The sequence below is a fragment of the Elaeis guineensis genome, chromosome 2, assembly GCF_000442705.2.
Source record: "Elaeis guineensis isolate ETL-2024a chromosome 2, EG11, whole genome shotgun sequence".
Lineage (NCBI taxonomy): Eukaryota > Viridiplantae > Streptophyta > Magnoliopsida > Arecales > Arecaceae > Elaeis > Elaeis guineensis.
Window position 1 is genome coordinate 73,143,796 of NC_025994.2, and position 22,823 is coordinate 73,166,618.

General features: G+C 36.5%; 2 protein-coding genes across 2 annotated transcripts; one reads left to right on the forward strand and one right to left on the reverse strand.

Annotated features, from left to right (window-relative positions):
• Positions 1-964: 964 nt before the first annotated feature.
• Positions 965-6,033, forward strand: LOC105058506 (uncharacterized protein At2g23090). The gene is made up of 3 exons (XM_010941465.4): positions 965-1,187; positions 1,295-1,335; positions 5,730-6,033. Exons 1-3 carry the CDS (start codon positions 1,115-1,117, stop codon positions 5,847-5,849), a joined length of 234 nt encoding a protein of 77 aa, XP_010939767.1. The 5' UTR covers positions 965-1,114; the 3' UTR covers positions 5,850-6,033.
• Positions 6,034-7,222: 1,189 nt separating this feature from the next.
• Positions 7,223-20,455, reverse strand: LOC105058499 (casein kinase II subunit alpha-2). The gene is given in 11 exon segments (XM_010941452.4): positions 7,223-7,462; positions 8,783-8,851; positions 8,931-8,994; positions 9,152-9,234; positions 9,813-9,878; positions 10,030-10,120; positions 12,288-12,360; positions 12,363-12,444; positions 13,122-13,316; positions 17,006-17,135; positions 19,944-20,455. Coding segments are annotated over 11 exon segments (999 nt in total). The 5' UTR covers positions 20,030-20,455; the 3' UTR covers positions 7,223-7,402.
• Between the last annotated feature and the right edge of the window lie 2,368 nt (positions 20,456-22,823).

The following is a 22,823-nucleotide window of genomic DNA, read 5'->3' on the forward strand; positions in this document are numbered from 1 at the left end:
ATTGTTGAAAAATGATAGGATTGAAGTAGAGTGATTCTTTTTTCTACAGCAAAAAATAGAATAATTGTTTTTAAATAAAAAGAGAAAAAGAGGTTCTAGCAATGCAGTATAAATAGTTAAAATATCAAAATGTAAAACGTTAAAAGAATCAAGTGGTACATGATTCCAAACCAAGTTGGTTCCTTGCGGCTGGCCTTCATTGGTAATCCACTTCGTATTCCTATTACTTAATCTTGATATAAGAGCGCTAAAGTTTAATAGAAGGATGTTTGGACGCAAACTTCACATATCTGCGAACATGATATGAAGCTACTAGAGAATTTGCTTACTTTCCTTGATAGAGTTAATTAGAATGAGGAATCATTTCTAATAATGATCCTTCAGAGATCCATCTTCTCGAGAAACTATATTGTATTCTCAAAGCCGAAACCTCCATAGATATAAGGTGTTAATTGAAGGAATTGCCATGTTTTCTGAAGTAGAATCATCATCAAACCAAAAGATCTACTTCAAAAAATAAACAAAAAGCCTCACAATATATGGTCTAAAAGACTGAAAAATCATTAAGAGAAAGGACTAGCTCCATTGAACTCATCCAAAACAAGAGGGTTTGTTTGTGGAAGAAAGGATCCTACACTAGATTATAGAGTGTAATCTAAAGTGTAAACCAGCTTAACATGTAGCAATATACAAATACCATTGTGGGAAAGGTTTATTTGTGGAAAGTGGAATCCTACACTAAATTATAGGGTATTTGGAATTTAGGATCAGGACAGAGGCCATTGCCAGAAATAACAATAACCAAAAAAAAAAAACACTTAAAACAATAATACACGGCAATCCCGTTTCAGAGAATCAGTGTATTATTATAATTCCGTTTGTATCAATTCCCGTTTCCCCCGCAGCCACGCCTTTTTATACCCTCTTTGGCCCATTCCCTCGTATTACCCCTGGATCGCTCCCAAGGTATCCCGTGTTCGCTCCCTTTCCTCTCTGCCCCAGCGCAAGCCCCTGCCTTCCCCACCCCCACGCCTCCCTTCTCCCCCTTCTTCCCCCTCGCGACCCAGCAGCGAACGAAGGAAGAAACCTTGTAGAGAAGAGAAAGGTAGCGGAGATGGGAGGAGGCAACGGGCAGAAGTCGAAGACGGCGCGCGAGAGGCACATGGAGAAGAACAAGCCCCCCAAGGGTTCCGATCTCATCCCCACTCTCTCGATGTCTCGATCTGTTGGAATTCTTTAGATTTCGAGCTGTGTTCTCAACGATCGGTCGACTGTTTTGACGTTTTCGATGCAGGGAGCCAGTTGGAATCCAACAAGAAGGCCATGACCATCCAGGTTCATCTCTCGTTTCCCTTCTCAGTTGGAATGATGCTCTGAAAAATCAAATATGTTTTAGGGTTTGATCTTCCGGTTGTCTCGTTGGAGATCATATGAAATTGATCAGATCTTGCAGATTCGTTCTTGTTTAGTGGAAATTTAGATGGTTAAGATGTTTACGAGTAATAATGGGAGGATGACAGGATTTTATCTCGAGGCCTTGGATCACCTGTTGAAGTTTATAGCTTAGTGGCAGGTTATTTGTTTGTTTGGTTATCTTACTTTGTTGGGGGATTTGTTTGTCAACATGGTGGTTGTTGAGTTCAAAGCGATGGTCGAAAAATTAGAGCTTTTTTATAGTTACAATAATAACGAGAAAAAGGATGTGCTCCTTTAGAAAAAAATACATTTGCATATCTATGAGATGTTTTCACTGGATTCACCGAATATTGATGACATTATGAATCTGGTGGATTCCTTTCCGTTGCTGAATATGGTGAATGAGACTTGGTTAATACTCATAAGCAATAAAATGTTTTTAAAATCTTGTTGCTCTTTGTGATTCACTGTATAAGCATTTTAATCTTTTAGTTATTGGATCAAACGAAATTTGTATCTGTTCTGAGCTATTTTGTGGTTTGCTATGCAAATGGATTTCCGGATCTCCCATTCGAACAATTGTTTTCATTATGTGCGAAGTACGTTATTCTATATTCCGTGGTATGACTATGTGTGTCTGTTTTGGCATTCATGCTTGTACATATCAACTGTTTCTGTGTCTTGCGTAGAAGTTGAGATATTTCACGGTTTTATTTGGTTTTCCTTATCAGTTTGTACAATTATTCTCCTATCAAATCTAATATTTAATTGCATATAATATTAAGTGCTTTTTTTTTTTTTTTTTTTTGTAGTCTGTGATTATGAAATGCTATAAGACGATGAATGTAGCTTTACATATTTTTTTTTTAGCATTATAGACCTCACATAATGCAATTATCAGACACTAGGGATTTGTGCAACTGCTCCTTTGCAACACATTTTTGTTTGTGTGTATCAACCATTTTGGGAACAATATTTGGGTTTCAATTGGATGAGGGTCAGTTGGTCTTCATTGGCATGGTGATGATTTGCCTCATTTATGTATTACCTATCTATATAGCCACTTTAAAGGGGTAAAAATCACTTTTTACAAGCTTGCTGATAATCTTTCTTTATGTTGTGCCCCATCCAACTAATGTGGACAGTCATAGGGCTAGACAAGTCTTTTTGAGCCATTAGTGGTGATTGCTTTCTTCATAATTTCATAATTGGTGCTAAACTACTGTGATGTTGACTGGCCAGTTTCTTCTGTCCTTGTCTTGGATGACGTTGTGATGGTGCATCATTGATCGAAAGCTATGGGTTGGTGATTGTAGGTTCGTTTAGATTGGATTTGGGACTTAGTTGAAATTAGTTTGTTAATTTGATATACCTAATTAGAATTTAGAAGAGAAGAACAAAGTGAACAGAGTATAGAGTTGATGTAGGCTTGTGAAAAGTAGAATATGAAAAAGGGAGGAAGGTAGATGGAAAAGACAAAACACAAGAGCTTTATTTTTTTTAAATCATCATAAAACCAACTACGCCTTCATCTGCTCCTTTTGTACCTGAGACATCAAGATTTACCACATAGCCTCCTTATTTAACTAGGACACCTCTGGACATTTTCATAACCCTGAGAAAGAAATAAGAAAAACAAACATATGTAATACTTCCAAAATTTCTGAAGTCTATACAGTCCATCATAGGAAGCCTTCAAAATCCGTCGATGACACAATCCTAGTTTCTCAAAAAACATTCCTAATTCAGCTAGATCTAATGTAGGACCTATGGACACTAATCTTTACAGCTTCATTAGGTTGTGATATAGGAAATTGGGGGGATAGCAATCCTTCTTTGTTGTCATTCCTCTACAAAGGTACTTTTCCCATGGTCAGGGTATGATCTTGTTTTTATGTAACTGGAGCAACTATGAAAGGCATGGGGATGGAAAAAAAATGTAATAGAAGAAGTAAAAGTGGGAAAGGGATGGTGAAAAATTGTAAAGACAGGAGTAACCCATAGCACAAATCACCAGATTAGTCAGTTCTAGGACTAATTACATGAAAAGGAGGGTATGTAGTGTTGACTGGAATAACTCTGTCCCAAGATGCAGAGTTTGGCAGAATAACCCACTGGCCCCACTCTTATCTGAGTTAATCTTGCAAGCAAATGCAGCCTTGCTAAAATAAGTATCCAAGACCCACCAGAAAATAGCCCGAACACTGATCACCAAATTTGCAAGAAAATGTAAAATATCTATACTTAAAATGGTAATATTATACAGAAAAATTGAAATAAATAAATTAACTGATCCTAAATCTATTGTAAATTTAAGATTCACTTACATTGCTGAAAAATATCCAACCATAGTTGATCAAGTGCTTCAGTCAATTGTGAAGTAGATGACTTGTTTATATCTATATGTAGAGGATTGTTTTACAAAAAATCTGGTACCAAACAATAAAGGGAACAAGTTGGTTTTTCCATCTATGTCGGTAGCAAGGTTAATTTTTATACTTCTCTTGTGGAACAAGATAAGCTAAAGGCAGGAGCAACAAATATTAAAAAGAAAACATACAAGAAAGGTGAATATGCTTGAAACAACTGATCCTGGCTAGAAGTTGGCCCCAGTAAGTTGCTGTCTTCATTAATGCATATTAACCTTCTTTATCCCTAGCATTCTAGAGCTAGAACTCTAAAAACAGAACTGTTTATTCATGGAATTTTGGTTGCACAGAAGTGGATACTAAGTTTTATTGAGTGATGCAGTATGCGTACATCAAGGAGTGTCATCTAGTTCAGTCTGGGTCAAAGCTGGCATCTCGGTCAGTCAGGGTCAAAATTGGCATCTTTGTCAGCCATGGCCAAATAACTCACGTAGTTAAGTACTTGTGTTAGTTTTGGCTGGAAGCAATGGTAGTTACATGCAAGAGGGTTTTCAAAATGTGACTCTAATTCCAGATATTTGGCATGATAAATTTGACCCTCTGATATTGTTAGAAGATTGCAAGGACAGATTATCATGCGTGGCCAACTTTGGTTGACCATTTATGTTGGTGGTTAACCATCATTGACCTTTGCTAAACAGGTAACAAACTCTAACTAGCAATATCTGTAAAGTGATTTGAGCAATAGATTTGCTGCACTCAATTAGAAGACTTGCAATAGTTGCATACTGCTTAAAGACCCAACCAGTGACTCTGTTTGTACAATGGTGCTGCAAACCAGGACTGTTTTCATGAGGTCAAGAATTTTTTGAACTTTGGCCTTGTGGGATCTTTGAATTGTCAAGTTCAAGGAATCTTTGAATGAGGGTTGTATCAAACAAAAATAAGGTAGAATATATCAAATTCATTATGATAATTTTGTCTTCGCTAAACTAAATTTGTGGAAAAAATTTTCTTTTAGCCGAGGAATATGATCACTGATTGTCAAGGACATCCTCATATGGGTCTATGTGGCTGTGTGCATTAGATCTGTACTATTAAAGAAAAAGAAACTATGGATAGCATCTTCGATTGCGCTCTTTGTATGGAGCTTACAGAGGTAAATATGCCTTATTGGCTTAATTGCAACAATTCCAGCTCATCAAGTATGTATACAATAGCAGGTCATGTGATTCTTTACTGGCTGGTTACAAACTTGTGCTCTATCATGTTGATGGAAACTCCAAGTTTTACTGAATTATTTGTCCCTCTCTCTCTCTCTCATGGAGATATTTTATGGTTCATTAAGAAATTTGGAAACGTGTTAATCATGGTGTTACAGTTATAATTCTGATGCTAATATATCAGATTTAGAGAACTTAAGGTATAGGGATTGTATGTATTATCATGGACATACTCTAGCAATATGTTGCTATATTGTTTCACTTCTCTGATGAGATAATTTGTTGTTTACGTAGGTAAGTTTTATATACCTACATTTAGTGGGAATGGTGCCTGAGATTGTGTTAACGCTGCCCTCATCCGTAGGCAAGATAGGGAAAGAAATTGGTGATGGGGAGTTTTCTGATATGAAACTGTTGAATACTTGAATGGGAAGTAGATTTCTTTCTTTTGGGGCAAGGATTATTGCTCAAAATTTTGCTTTCTAGCATTGAACATGCTGATTGAGACCTCGTGAATGACACTAGCATTTATTCTCTCTCTCTTTCTCTGTGACTTTTGATTACAGAGCTAAGATTGCATGAATTTCAAGGCTAATTGTTATGATTTGTGTTGAATTGCATTATTATGATAAGCCAAAATTTCATCGTTATTATTTATTATGGGTCTCCAGCTTGACAGCCTTTTTTAATTATTCATATTGCTATTTTGACCTGAATGCAGTGCAAGGTATGCATGCAGACATTCATTTGTACCACATCAGAAGTGAAGTGCAGAGAACATGCTGAAGCAAAGCATCCGAAATCCGATCTCTATCAGTGCTTTCCCCACCTTAAGAAGTAATAGCGAGCTATTAGGAAGCATCTTATCCAGTCAAATTACATTAGATATGTATATTTTCTGTAATTTAAGTGATGCAAACTTTATCCCTTGGACTATTTATGTATAGTGTATCTTTATGTTGTAGTTCAGTGTGTTGTCCTATGAACTATTTGAGAAAGCTGGCGTCCCCCTTCTGTTGAACTCATTGCTTGCGTTTTGCGTCTTTTTTCATGGTTTAGTGGATGTATTGCATCCAAAAAAAAAAACTTTTTGTGGATGTAAAGTTCCTGGAGATTTGTAGAGTAGGTGTCTAGGTGAGGAAAAGAAAACAGAAGTAAAAAAGATGACACCATCTTTGAAGAAGGGATTGTGAGGCAGTTCACTGAAATGACACCTTGGCAAGTGGTTCCATGTGTCACGTCTCATAAGTGATCCTAAAATATTGTTCGAAATGTCAATAGCCTTGCATGCTGAGATCAAAGAAAGCTTGCCCGTGATGAACCGCAAAATGATGCTGGTTGCCCGTTTGGTTCGTGACGCCGGTTCCCATTTATTCAAGTTGTTTCAGCCTTTTCTGCCGAATAAGTTCCATTCGTTCGAAAATGAGTTACTAGGGAAAATTATTCTGGGAAGCAATTACGCTGCACAGGCGCTATCAGGTTGGAGACATGATAGTTTTCGGGAGGGAGGATCTACCTCTTGAGTGCTTGCTTGCTTATTATTTCAATGTAGATGGGTGGCAGGATACTCGTTCGATGCAGAAACACGGTGGGTTCTGAAAAGCTGCGGGCGATGCATATTGTTGTCACGTTCTGAGCCAGTATCAGTGAGAGCTGAATGCTGCATCGCGATGCCCTCTCATCTGCCGACGCTGGGACGGTACCGCATCTGTTTGTGGAGCTGCCATAAATCACCTGTGTTACAGATTTCTTATCGAAAAGGCTGTCGTGTTCTTCGCCAAATTGCCAGAGCCGAAAGTTGCATTACGATTCCTTAGGTAGTAGCATCTGTTTGTAAACTTGCCTGCCATATATCACCTATATTACCATACAGACGAACATCCAAGCATGGCCCCTGGCTGGGTTTTGTATAAAGAATTGGTTTAAATTATCATCTCATGAGCAAGATACTAAAGTGAACATAACCAAGATCCATCGAAATATTTTAACCTTGAAACTGCCGAGCACAGAACTCATACCCAGGCACTCCAAGCGAACCAACAAGAGTCTAAGCGCGGGCCATTTAAGCTTTGACAAGAACTGACAAATGCCAGTTTGACCTCATGTTAGATGGCCTTGATCAAAACTTAAAACAGCCATAATAGAAGGATCTTGTGCTTGCACAAACATCTGGATGTTCTAAAACTTTTCAAGAAAGAATGAACCGGGGCAAAGGGACAGAACATTCATGCACTCAAATATTGCTCAAAAAGTGACGCAGTGTGCACAACAGTCCACTGTTGCTTGATGAGTACTACGAGGCAGCAAACTTGTATAAAACCAAGTACTACCAATCAATAATGACATCATTCATAATTGACAACATACATCGATTTCAACTTCCATGTGCCAACGTTACTGCGTGCGAGTCCTGCTATTCTCAGCAGCTCTCACTTGAAGGAAATATGGATGTGCCTGCAAATCATAAAGAAAAAAAGATAAGAAAAACAAGATTAGGACAGAAAAACAAAATCATACAAGAACTTAAAATAAATTACAACATCTGTAATTTGATGAGACTCAACAAACATAGAAACACAAGTCCATTGTGATTATGAATGAAATTACAAAATATACCTAAGCTATTAATTTCACTAATTCTTTAGGGCTGCTTCAACATAACTTCGTTGCATGGCCATTTACAAGCAACTTGAGCTCATGCACTTGTTTGTCGTATGGCACTCTTGATAACAAATGAATCACATATTCAAATAAAACTGTGTAAGGCCATGAAACAGTGTCTTGATATATGCCCATTATCACCCTCAAAAGGGTCATTAAAGGGTTATTACCCATTTATGATCCTGACAATCCAGGATCCTGAGAGGGGCAAACTAGGGATAGAACTACACTTTGGCAACTTTTTGCACAAAGTGGCTGCCCCAAGACTCTAACCTATGCCATTGTTCTTGTCAGCCAAAGCTTTTTACCTTTGCAGCAAGCAATGGCTCCTATTATCACCCCCAAAAGGAAAATTCATCCCACATCCAGGTAGCTAGCATGGCCGAATCATGTAAAGTATGTGATCTTTTTTTCTCATCTCAAATTATCGTGTCATGGACCTCAAGGTTGATCCATCAGAGCAATAAAAAAAGTGCATCTGATTTGACCCCAAGACACAAGCCATATAATGCTTGTTGATCATACCACAATCAGTAGACAAATGTTACATAGGAAACCAATAATCATATTCTTAAATTAAATAAAAACAAATAAATCAAATTCTTAAATTGAATATCTTCTCAGGTCTGCAGGTAAATTGGTCCAAGAGACCAGGAGCGATACTGACTGAACAATCTTATCTATTAAATTTCTCAGAAGTGACATACCTCCCAGGCTCCCACCAGTTTCCACTCTTGCTAATTACATGTATAGTCCCACATATTTATCTTAATAATCAAATCATGCCTGTCTTTATTTTCATGATCTTATAGGCATTTCATAAAGAATAAAGCAACAGTCATATAATACCGACAGGGGTTACAGACAGAATTGGTCAACTATTTAACGAGTCAATGAGCAATTAACATGTCAAATAAAATATCTTGCAAGATATAAAAAGAGATAAGCTGTCTATATGGAATGTCCATGACAAATGATTCACAAAATCAGTATGTAACTAAATACTAAATTACAAAGAAGTATAATAGCATAACAAGCAGCGAAATACAACTAAGTTCCAAAGTGCAAAAAGTAAAATGGCATAACCACATGTAAGAGAAAAAGTTGAACTACCATAGCTTCCCGTGCTGTAAGCCTATCCTGGTGATCATAGCGAAGAAGCTTATCAAGAAAATCAATTGCCTGCACAGCATGTATCCAAAATGTCATGAAAGAATTTTTTTTTATTTTTTGATAAGAAGCAAAAGTGCTAAAAGAGAACCTCTGGAGAAACTAGATGCTGATTGTCTGCATTAATAAATTTAGACCAAGGTTTTCTGCTGTGCCTGCAGAATGGAAAGTAAGATTGAATAATGTGCAGATAAGACTTTAACCTTTGCCTAGATTTTATGGACCACTTTGTGCTTAAACTTAAAAACAATTATTTAACTCAAAAACTTGTTCATGTAAAAGATGTTAAGGAAAAAAAACCATAAGGTATACCTTCCAACAAGAGCTTCAAGTTGTGGGTCAAGCTCCAAGCGATATTTGTTCAAATAAGCATTTAATTCATCTGTTCCAATTACCTGGGGAGAAAGCATCAGGCATCATTGAAAGTCATGCTTGTTTTCAATTTAGAAGAAGCATTTAGAAAATCTGAGTCTGTTTGGGAAGGAACAATAATTTGTACAAGAACGTAAAAAATCTTTAGTAGTATATGACATTGTTAACAATTTCTCTAAAGCAGCATCCTTTATGCTTCCTATTCTTTATTTTTTTATGGACAGCGACATTTTCTAAACCGCAAGGCCTCAAATTTGGATACATTTGTGCCAATGAACTCCATGGAACTATGAGTATAGAACCAACAAATTAGACACCAGTTGCTAAACCCTTCATAGTTCCAATTAACCACACTCATGTTTTAACAAAGATAATATAGGAATAAAAAAAGAAATTAATCCATATAAATGATCATCAGCTACAAAAGCTAGTCATATTTCCCATCATAGTTTTATGTGTAAGCAAGCAACTGAGAAATCAATGGAATGAATGTCTAAAGCATGATAAAAAAAAAACATAAAAGCAAACAGGTAATAATTCAGAGAGGATTTTCAGCTAATCATCCCACTGAAACAAGCAGCAAATTCAGGATGTTTATTACCTTAGCAATCTTGACAAGCTGATCGTGGTTGTCATGGCCATAAAAGAAGGGTTCCTTGCGAAAAATCTGCAGCCAACAACTGATATTCTAAGTTCATAATACAAAACGTAATAGGAAAATCACCAATGAGCAATGAGGAACAACTATAATGGCAACACAGATAAACTAAGCATTGCAAGAAATTTGAATTTAAACTTCATATAGACAAGACACATACCATTCCAGCAAACATGCATCCAAGGCTCCACATGTCTAAGGAGTAGTCATAATCTTGTAAATCAACAAGGAGTTCAGGCCCCTTGAAATATCTGGGTCACCAAGAAATGCAGCATTAACTTGATGATCGAGAATAGAAAGGAATGCAGGAGCAGGAGGGGGGAGGAGATGGAATTATATATATACATTTTTTTTAAAAAAAGTCACCCGGATCAGTAGAGATATTACAATGTATTACCCCAAACCCTACTTGAAATAAGTGATACCTAGACTTTGGCTGGATAGACACCCAAATTAACCTAAACAAACTAGGCATAACTCAAGAACAAAACAAATACAATAAACTCTCTAAAAGATCCACTTCAACGCAAGATTGGCTTGACCACACAACTGATATGTGATGGAAGAGCATTTTGTAATGATATTTACCAACTTTGTGGTTCGTTTAATTACATCTTTTATTCCAAATTTGATCTTTGTTCTCTGGAGTCCTTGATGGTTGTCACATCCTTGGGTGCTTTGGTCTGGGCATCTTAGCTGATTTGTCCTGCATTAGTTGCTTCAATTGCAATGCAACTTTTTTGGTTATCTGTCTTTAGCTAGATGCTGTGTTCATACTTCATAGGGACATTTTGCGCAAAAAAAAAAAGTCTAAAGATATTCCCTTCTGCATCAGCAACTCACAGTTTTCTTTTGCGTGGTGCTCGAGGACGTCATCATTAAAATCTTACTATTCACGGTCTGATCTTAAGATCCTGATCAAAATGGCCCTAAACGATCTAGGTCTCATCTCTAGATCAGGGTCAGTTGGGAACACAGGATTTAGATTTGTATTACAAATTATATTGGCCCTTGGGGCCATTAGATCCAACTTGATTATGCTGCTTAGTTTTTTAATCATGTGAGCTTATTTTCTATAATTTATTTGACTATATGGCTTTTAAACTACTTGACACTGTTCAAGTCTTGAGTAGTAGAATTAGCAATCTTTATATGGAGTTTATGGAGTTAAAAGTAGAAGGCAATTTTTTGTAATTTTTAGCCACATGTCATAGATCTTATATCCTCTTTTTTGTAAAACATGGTAAATAGAATGATAATTGAATTGGTGGGTATTATACAAATATCCTGAATAAGTGAACATAATACTTGTTTCATTAGGCATGCCACATATGGGCTTATGTTGGTAGAAAATAGAATTCTAATATGCGTATCTTTTCTATTCTCCATTCACCTACCCTATATATCTATCGTATTTCAATTTTTACATTTATTTTATATTTCAAAAAAATGATAGAAAATCAGAAAACTGCAATCTGATCCATGATCCCAATCTTCACAGCATTCCCTAAGTAGACAAAGAGGAAGAAGACAAATAAAGTGGGGTCAAACAAACATCTGCTGAGGCTTGAGTTCAGCTTACTCAAGCTCGTTTGGTTTCCGAAAGTTCAGACAATGATGAAGACATTCTCAGACTAGACAATGGTGGATGGAGAGGGAAAGAGGTGATGACTGCAAGGGAAAAGATTTTGAGGCTGGGACAGAGGATTGTTGTGGCAGCAGCAAGGACCATGCTGGTGGGCTTGAGGAGAGGGGTTTTGGGAGTAAGACTTGTTAGGGCCTTGTGGAGGAGGAAGGGGGAGAGTTACGGGCTCTAAGGAAGCTGAGCACGATGAGATGGTAAATGGAGAGGAATGTTAGGTTTTCAAAAGCAATGGTTAGGGTGTCAAAAGGAAACGGAGAGTAAGGAATGGAAGGAGAGAGACCAAAATAAATGAATTTACAATTTAGCCTCTGCTTGACTGGCAGTGCAATCTCAGTCACCGGATCTGGATCTAATGCATAAGATCTTTATCACATGATTATTTATTAACATTCATAGAAGCAACCAAAATAGGAACTAAAGAATACTATATATTCTCACTATTATAGAACATGCTGTTAATATATAGATACAACTAACTCAAAGGCTATGTTTCTCGAATGAACATGCTCTCTGATAGCTTTTTTTTTTTCATCCACCAATGATGATGACAACGAACAACAACAACAATAATAAGGCTGACAAATCATTAACTATGTATTAATTTATTAAACAAAGTAATGCCAATGCTGGCATTGCTGTAAGAATCCTTATGGAATATAGCATTAAGAGGTTATGCAATTACAAAATAATAGAAGCTATAGCCATTGCAGCATGAGGCATAAGCAGCATCAAACTGTGGGTTGGAGGAAAAAAAAATCAAAATCCACATTAACCTTGAAGCAACACGAACATTGTATTCCTTGCCAGGATGGTAAAACTCAGCAAGTCCCCAGTCTATCAAACGAGTTTTCGAAGCTCATGATCAATCATGACATTGTGAGGCTTGACATCTCGATGCATAATTCCTTGAGAATGACAGTAATCTAGTGCCTGTGACCATAGAAGAGCACCATGGTGACATCCAGCGATCTACAGATTTTCTGATCATTTTAATATTTATTTTGAATAAATGAAAATAAAATTATTTCAAGAAGTCAAGGTACAAGGTTCTCTAGTATGCTGCAGCCAATAAAGAGTGATGATATGCAGCTAAAATCACTTGTACATGCTTGAGGCATGAATTCTCAGTGAACAAATGGAAAAGTTAACTACAGTGACAGGGTAGAAGCAAAGATAATCACAAACCACTCCATGTTAAGCGGACTCTAGATTATATGGTAGATAAAAAGGAAAAAGCACCAATGTTTAAATAGCACCAATGTAAAAATTCTTTTAGAATTTGTGCTGACAAGTCAATACTTTGCATGTGGGCAATACTTTTTGATGGAAAAACAAAGTAGTCCTAGTCTTCATGTTGAAGGAATCAGAACCATATCAAAATGGAGACAACAAAGTGACCTCCAGATCATATAGAATGACACCGCAATTGCAGTTACAACTGTAGGTAAGGATATACATGAAAATACTTATGCATCAGTAATAATAGCTTCATTTTGCTTGTTATGAATTTTCAAATTCTTGGTTATATTTTAGCATAGATTCCAATAGATGAATGTGATCTGCACAAGATACTAAGGAAAAGATGCAGAGAGTGGAACACGAAAAACCTTGAGAAGCTCATAAATGTAGTAGCGGATGTCATAATCAGTCAGTGTGGGGTATAACACTTTAAAATCTGTGCTGTTTACATATTCAAATATCAAGCTAGGAGTCTTTGAATGCTGATCTCTGACAATATCAAGCAGCTTGACAATATTTGGACCCCCACAAAGGTTCTGAAGTATTTTAATCTCCCTCTTTATCTGCAAAAGTAGCAATAAAGAGATTATACATGTGAGATAACTGCAAATGATAAGTCAATGCAACAAAGATGTAAAATAGCCAAAAATTCTTCATTATTTTGGAACAAGTAGGCCTAGTAATCTTAAAAGATCCTAATTTAATTCAAGAGGAATGACAGGTAAGGCAAACAAACCACTGGTTGACACATCAGGAATATAATTAGTACAAACCAGTCATCTGAACAATAAACAGTTTAAACAGCTCATTTTACTATAATATGATATTGCTTTCAATTACATTAGTTGGAGTTGATAGCTCCAGATTTTCTAGAAAAGAAGGATGACTACGCAATGGAAGACATCCTCTGTCTCCTATGCAGTGAGGAGTCATTTTCAGTATTTTATGCCTTAGAGACATGAATTGAACCAGTTCAACATCACAAGGTTTCCCAAGTGCATTGGTTTTGACCAATGTAAGCACCACTTGAGAAAATTCATTTGAGCTATATCCAAGAATACAGGAGATGTATTTGAATGATATGCAATCACTGGATAAGATCTTTATTGATTAATTAATTTTGTTATATTTGGCTCCTTACACAGGGGCCATTGCTTGGAGCAATGGTAAAGGCTTGGACTGACAGGTTCAATGGTACAGGTTCAAGTCATGGGGCAGCCACTTTGTGTAAAAAAATGCCAAAGATTTGGTTTATCCCCAGTTCGTCCCTCTCAGGACACTGACTTGCCAGGAACATAAAAGTAATGGCCATTTTCTTGTTGGCTCCTTACATGGTCCTGAAGTAGTATATAAATTATGCCAAATAAACAAAAGGATATGCTGACACATCAAAACAATGCCATCACATCATGGGTTTCCAAAGGGTGGAGTTCACCTTGGTAACTGTTGTGTCTGAGATTCCCAGTAATGTTCAGATTTTTATAGTAAATTGCACAGAATATAAGACTTAAAATAACATAAACTAGCCTATAAACATCACAACATTTTATTTGTCAAATCTAACTTTCAGTAACAACCGCAAAGTTCTAAACTTCTTCTGCTTTTTATCTTTGCTATAGATCCTGTAGAGGTACGTATAAAAGATTTTCCAAACTTACCAATTAGTAAGCTAGCTAGCATAATACAAACCCTAACTCCTCAAAATTTACAGGAAAAAAAAAAGCATAGTTGTAGTGCCACTAGGTCTTTAGCTCCTAGCTTACATGAACATGTTCACTTTTCCAAGGTAAGATTTTGGTTTTGATGGATATATTAACCTGGCCTTAGGCCTACACTATGTCCTATCTCCTTTCAGGAATGACTATGCTATATCGAAACTAGATAGATGATGGGATGGGGTAAGAGTTGTTCCTTTGAAAATTTGAAATTAGAGACAAATTGAGCTCTTAAATGATCACCTCGGGGGATAAGGAATAAAGGGACAAGTTATGTATTTGCTTAACATGATATGCTAATCAATATTTGCAACTCCATTGATCCTTGCTTTCCAGTTCCCACATAGAAAGATTGATAATGATCTTTTTCACTTGTAATCCTACCCACAAAACAAATATGACCTGAACAAAGAAGGAAAATTCACTGAAGGTATACAGAAAAAAGGTCGAAGTCTTCCAAAATGGCTAGAAATGTACTTACTCCAGCCACAAAAAAAAAAAAAAAGAAGAGAGAGAGAGAGAGAGAGAGAGCGAGAGAGAGATACCTAATAGTTAACTTCCTGTCCATTGCACAAGTTTTACACCAGGTTTGATTTATGAATTTTAGCCCCTCCCCGACAGCAAAGCCCACCCACACACAAAAAAAGGAAAGTAGAGGGGTGGAGGTGGCCGCATTCAATTACCATGTGCCTATGAGGCTTGAACAAGATGGCAGATTCGCTATATCAAATCGACCTAGTTTGAATCAATTTTGGGTTGTCGCTTGTTGGTGCAAAAGAATGTCAGACACTTGTTTTAACTACACTGAATATTTTCTGCATCCAAATGGGCAAAACATAGATGAGGGGTCTTCTGTGTGGAAATTAGTTCATGCCAGCAAATACTATGACTATTGCAGTCACACAACCAAAGTACATAAGACGAAAGAGAGTTGTAAGAAATAAATGGTCTTCTCTCTTCTAATTTCCTCATTAAGTTGCAACTTTTCTGCACATTCATAGGCTCCTAATTCGCATATAAAAGTATCAGAATTTAAGCAAAGAGAATTAAAGATGCAATCAAAATATTCAAAGCAATTAACAATCCAATCAACTGGTTATAACATTCCTATAACCCAGATCTTCTCCCCTAAGTGGGTAAAAGCAGAACATGGGGCAGGTTGACACAGCATAACATGGTTAAAGCTAAACTGTTTGAAGTCTAGGCAAAACATGGTACTCTTTCTACCGGTACTAACATACCGAAATGGTTTAAAAATGAATAGTTGGTAATTTATCTGATTAGAACACTGATATCGATAAAATGATTTGAACCATTTATTAAAAAAATGGGCATCTTGCTCTTTTTTCCAATGCCGAATCGACAACCTACGTAAAAAAAAAAAAAAAAAAAAATTTGGAATTGAAGAAAAAAAGGAAATAAAAAAAATATAGAAATAAATTGTAAATTTAAAACTGGAAGGATGCAGCACCAAGAAACGGCACATTCTAAAGAATATGACATCGAATCCTATAAACAGAAGGTTTTTAAATCCTAGTGACCCTCAATTTGGGAGAAAAATGATTACTCCTGGCCCATATAATAAGTTGTCAATTTATTCAATTAACAAAACCGTTATACACATACATTCTATACTTCCCCAACATTCAGCTAAATCTTATATTTTATCAAAGGTCATGTTGGTATAGCATGGCTTCTCATTTAGTTACGCAATTTGAAAGAATTATATATGACTTTGTCTTCTTATCATAATTTGCCCTTGATGCTGACTATTTGACTCTACAATATGGAGGAAGCAAAGATGCTTCAAATCACATGCTGTATCCATATTGGATAAGTATCAAATACTGACACATATCAGATACTTCCCAAATCCATATCCATACTTGTGTAAAATATCATATTTTTTAAAATTAAAAGAATGCTCTAGATACTTTTCAGATACACTCAAGAAGTCAAGATGCTCCCTCAATACCTACAAAAATGAGAGGGAGGGTGTTTTTTTTCTCTTTTTTTGATGTTAATCTCTTAAAGATGATTGATCAATTCTATAGTCTATAATGTTAATTTTTAAATATGAAGTATGGATGAGGGTCAGATTTGAATAATGACTAAATGATGGGCTAGTAAAAATTGATAATATCATGTAAAATATGGACTACATTATTTTGATAACCTACCATGCTTTACGAATGTTTTTTACATACATACATACATAAGCATACATACTTGTGTATGTATCCATGTATGAATGAATAAATACAATATATTTATGGACATGTCCTAGCCATATCACAATCCTATTTTTTTTCAAGATATGCCATATCTTTTCATCCTTATCATATCATGTTCATATCCCATACCTGTGTCCGTGCTTCCTTGGTCAGTATTCAATGTCACCATCCTTGTCATACAAATTATATTTCACTCCTTACAACTAATATATTTCTCATAGTTAAGCAAAATAAAACAGTGAAAATAGCAATGAACAGAAATATTATAAGTTCACTGGAACTCAAAATTTATCATCTATCTACCTTCTTCTTCTTGACAGGCTTGAGTATCTTGATTACACAACGCTCATTATTGGATACATTTATGCCCTCAAAGACCTCGCTGTATTTCCCTCTTCCAACCTTCCGAACAACCTCATAATCATCTTGATCACTGAATGAAAAGAACATTGAATAATTTGTCAAATGTTATTATGTCCTTTTACCAATAGTAGTAAAAAGGAATCATTTGACTAATATCTTGCAGCATGTGCCATATTAGTTTTGATTTACTCCATTTGTTGAGAAAGCAACAGCCATTATCTGTGATGCCATCTTCCATCAGTTGGAAAGGTAAAAAGATGAAAATGCTAAAATTAAGAAAAGGACAAATTTACAAAGAAATGTAGACAAAATTCTTAAAAAAATGAAGCTTCCATAATCCATATGCTATCTCCTTCTTTAGTCAATGAGTACAGAAATTGCTTTAGAAATACTAAGTCTGTCAAGACAATAGATAAAGATCTCATCAGAAGCTCTCACCAATAGTCAAAAGTCACAATTTCCTCAACAAATCTTCAAAAAAAGAACTTTACAGCAATAATGATATTTTCACAGCTCAAGAAAAATGAATGTTCGTGTTCCAGTGATCTCTCCATTAGTTGGTTCCTTTAACATGCATAACCTCGAGAAGAAAGGTAAGAAAGATTGTTTGCAAACTAGCTTAAACTAAGACTATATATCTCCTCATTGGAGTCACAAATGTTCATTTCAATTTGCTAAGGTGTTCTTAAGCGATCCCTATTCATCACTTCGACTTCCATCTAGGTTTTCCTTAATATTATACTTGTGTTTGAGGCACTCCAACACATTTATGTCCTGAGCACTAAAACTACTCCACTATTTTTTTCCTATGTGAATGATATCAAAAGGAATTTTCTGCAGCATGCTCTACTTGTTCTAGCATGAAAATATGCTTTTGTATTCTAATAATATTGCTCGAAGAGGCATCTTGAGAAAAAGCATAATGCTTGCATGACCAGTACCAAATCCTGTCATTTATAATTGGTACATTACAGATGAATTCAGTTCAATATATGAAATCTTGCCTTCTTCACTCTTATAAAGTTAAGGGAAGAATTGGGACTTCATACTTATGCACTTAACAACATAATCATCATGTGTGCTCTCCTTTTTACCAACCGACTTTTAAAATTTCAAATCAGGCCCTTCTTTCCAAATTTGCCTTGAGAAGAATTTGAAGTAGTTTTAATTACATTAACATAATAACTTATACTAGAAGTTCTCAAACTTTCATGCGTCATCATTTGACAAAAAGGCAATATTATCTACATGGAATACATCTCTATAACCATGGTGGGGCTAAAGATCTAGTCATAAAAGCCACTTTCAAAGACTCATGACAAGATAAGAAGGGAGCCCTGATAAATATCCACCTTAAGGGCTATACTCAGAAAAAAAAGGTAGTAATAAAGTTGATCAAGGGAAGGGCCAATGTTACACTAGCGTAGGGAAGACAATTATTCCTGCTGCATGAATAGTAACCTTTTCCTAATAACAATTTAGTACTATCCATTGAAGTAATAAAATTGCAAAGTAACAAAACTCTAAAAAGAGTATAAGGGTTTGGCATTCAGAGATGCATTACTATGAGCAAAAAGTCATAGTATTCAGATCTTCACTTTTCAAAACATCTTGAACCACATTCCCAAATTATCGGATGTCTAGGGAATAAAAGCAAGAATATGGACTAGCTTTAAGAGCCTTTACCAGGCAAAGGAGGTTAAAACATGAATTCAACTAGTGATGTGCAAGAAAATGTATACTATCCCATATGAAGTGCAAATTAGTGATTACGCTTTATTACACAGACAAAGGGCTCAGAGTAAGTGGCTCTGAAATTACACTCTACAGCACAAGGTACATGATAAACTATTAAGGCAGAAGACAGATTACTTCCCCGCTTCGAAACACATTCTATTTTTTTCTCATTATACCACCTTTGAGATTTGAAACCCTCTGTATTATGAAATTTTCTTCGAGCTTTTCTATCATTTGTTTAGCATCATTGTGTAGGTCCAAAAAACTCCAAACTAGGTAGCTTCAATATAATTATTTAACCCTCTATGTCTTGTTTTGATGAAATAGCCAAAGCATAGTCTATGGTCTTGTTTACTCCTTTTGGAAGTTTGTACTTCAGTCCTTCTGATCTCCATCAAATTTATATAGCACACGACTTATCCTTGAAGCTTCATGTCAACTCATTAGATTGCCCCTCTTTTGATAAGTCTTGATCCTTTGCACATTTGACACCATATTGTCCCCAGAACTTCTTTTTCCAAAAAGGAAAAAAAAAAAAAAAAACTATTACCATCAATACTATTTAAATTGAATGTACCAGACAATGATGCAAGATGATAAAACATCAAATGATAGAGGATATTGCTTATCAGTTTAACGGGGTTGAAAAATTCTAAAGCACAAGCTCAGTGGCTGCCGATCAAATGTTACAACAAGCAGCTGCTTGCTCTGCAAGTCAACTTTGCTATCCAGGAATTCAGAGACCATATGTACAGAATTAGTCGCTAAAACATGTATGCACTACAAAGCAGCCATTTTCACGAATCAAGAAACTGGATTATTTAAATCTCATTGTTTTCCAGAAAGAGGAGAAACTTATGTCAATCCATTAAATGTGATCAGAAACCAACATACATATCAACAAACATACAAAAGGCATAGAATTACAATTTTCAGCTGATGTATCTTAGATCACTAAAAAAACCAGAAAAATCAGCACTCGCAACAAGATAGAGCTAAAAATAAATTCACAAGATAAAACTTCATAAATAACAATTCTCCGCATTAGATCTGTCAAGCATGATTTAGAGCCACAAGAGCCAAGAAAGGAACGGCAAAAAATGAGGAGCAGAGCAAAATTAGGGCTCCGATACTCTCTTACCCCCACTGGACGGTGAGAGACTCGTAGTCCCAGTACTCCTTGGGGCGATGGACGTTGACATCCGCGAAGACACGAGCCTTGGACATTGGGGCGGCGGCGGAGACTTTTGGGATCTCGAGGTTTCCGGTGGCGTTCGGGATCGAAGGGCCAAGGAGAATACTCTTATCGTCCTCGAGCGGTGGCAGCGGAGGAGGCAGACGAGGAGAGCCACCGGCGGAGAGGGAAGAACCAAGAGCGCCGCCGCTAGCACGAATCCGATGAGGAAGAGACGATTGGAGGCATCTTTCATTCCTTCATTCGTTCCTCATGACTCCAAAGCGATTAGGGTTTTAGGGTTTCGATTCGTTCTCTCCGATCCAGCTCTAGTCTACTTTGCTTCAGTTTTTGGGAGAATCGGATCGGGGCGGCAGGTGTCGTTCGCCTTGCGTTGGATTCCGATTCCAGGTAGAGGAATAGGGGCTCCGTTGGAGAGCGACAGACGAGGGATCCTTCCTATCGCTACGTCTATCCAATGCGTATGAGTAAAAGACACGACCCCAGCCTGTCCCGGTTTTCGACTTTTTGGAGGGTTTTAGATGATAGCTGTCTTACTCCAAGACGCGGTACAATCGTGTGGTAGGAAGAGCTGATCTACTGAGAAGATCTAGGACTCGTGGAAAATAGAGTTTATCAACATTCAAGACAGTTTCACTTCAAAAAATCATCATCTATTAAAATTATATTAAATATTTATATCGATTATTATAATAAAAATTAAATATTTTAAAAAAAATATTTAATATTAAAATAATAGCTAACATCATGATCATTAGAATAATATTATAATAAAAATAATAAATAATATTATTATTAAATAAAAATATTATTTTCTAAAATATTAAATTATCTATTGCTATATATCTTCGGGCTACCGTTAGTCATTCTTTGACGTAATGTTCGGATTCGATCTGAAGACATTTTCTTCTTAAAAATCTACAACGAAAGCTCATACTCACCGAAGATACTTCAACGAGAAGTCTTCGATGCTTAGATCAATTAAAGCTTGAGAACAGAAAAAAAATAAAGAAATGGAAGAGCGAGAGAGTGTCAGTACTGTTCTCTTTTTACTTCCTTATCTGAATGTCCCTTTGTTATCTCTTTATATAGAGGTGGAGCCATAGGCCCTTATGTTCGAATCCGGTAAGCCATTATGATGGAAAATCTATCCACTAATATGCCAATCACTATTATTAGCTATGAGCATTAGTTGTGGATGTTACATGCAAATTCTATCCACATTCTAGAAGTCACAGAAGATCGTATGATATCATGATAGATTGCATTAGGTTGACCTCGCCGTTGAGTGGGTTGATGGTTTGAAGTCCGTAGAATATCGGGGTGTCACTTTGATTTGAATCTGGGGTCAAATGAGTATTAATGATGTCATAAGCCTCATAACAGTGTTTATCCAATGTTTAGGTTGGTTTGCGACTAGCTAAAGTCAGCATTTATCTGATTGGCTTCTATCCGGTGAGAAGATCGGTTGTTGTCCAAGATCGTAGACTTGCTATTTTTCTTTAGACTGGAGCTATTTTGTGATCCAAGTCATCTCGTCTTAGGCCGAAGTGTTCTAGTAGTAAAAAATGACTCATACGCTAACACTTGCCCTCCACTTCCAACTCTAAAGTTACTAGCTGACTTAAGCGATGGGAGTAGTTTGTATGGAGAGTCATTTTTTGTTGTTAAAATTATCCAAAAAAGGTTGTCTTCAAGTCTATGCTATATACTTATGCCTTAACTGTTGTGTAGAAGTTCCAAGCTCCAATTCTTATGGTGACTCTTCGAATGAAGCGCCATAATATGGAAGTGTCGGAATTAAGGCAGCGTGCTGGAGTCATGATGAATTTTGTTTTCTTCACTTCATTATTGCTTGCACATTCAAGTTGTTGAAATCATAGTCATATCCTTAGCTCGTAGTCGAAGTAGATTTAGGTTCGGAATAGAACCAAAGTTCGGTTTAGCCCTTTGGGACTTATCGTCGAAGTAGCCGAAGTAGATTTAGCTCTTTGGAGCTTGTGTTGAAGTAGTCCTTGTAAGGTTTTCTAGAGATAGGTCTTCTAATCAGGGCTAGGGCCTTTGCATAGTCGCGAGTCGCTTTGAAGCGGTACTCATATTCGAGGTCGGGTCTGAGGTTGTCGTCAATCAAGCCGAATCCGAAGTTGACCTTCGACAGGAGACTTCAAGGTGGCAGTTTTCGATCTCGAGTTTTGAAGATCCCAACTTGCGTCAGGATATCTCCTCGTATCAGTGTTGGCCAAGTGCATATTCGAAGATCTTAGCCAGAGCTAGGATATCTCCAAGAGGTTAGTTTGCTAATCTAGTTAAGACGGTCCAAGCCAGAGCTCGAGTGTCTCCATATAGTAGGCACATCTCTAATCATTTACTTAGCGATCCCATTTGGGACTGAGATATCTCTAAATCAACTTGATCTGATTTTTGATACTTAGAATTTTTTTTTAAAAGAGAATTGAGAAGAGAAAATGTATATGTCATTGATTTTTCAGTAGTACAAGCTCGAAAGCTTATTGATGATACATCTTTAGGCTTTCGCCATTCCATGTTTGGAGAATGGTCTTGCCATTGAGCTCTTCAAGTCTATAGGGTCTTGGTTAGATGACCTTCGAGATCCGATGCGGACCTTCTTAATTTGGAGATGGTTGGCCCTATTCAATAAGTTTGGATACTTAAGCTTGTCGGAGCATGAGGTCCCTAGGTCGGAAGACTTTCAATTTAACTCTAGCATTTTGGTACTGAGCTACCTGTTATTGGTATGAAGTCATTCTTATCCGAGCTCACTCCCTTATTGCTTCTAGTAGATCAAGGTTTGCTCGTAGTTGACCA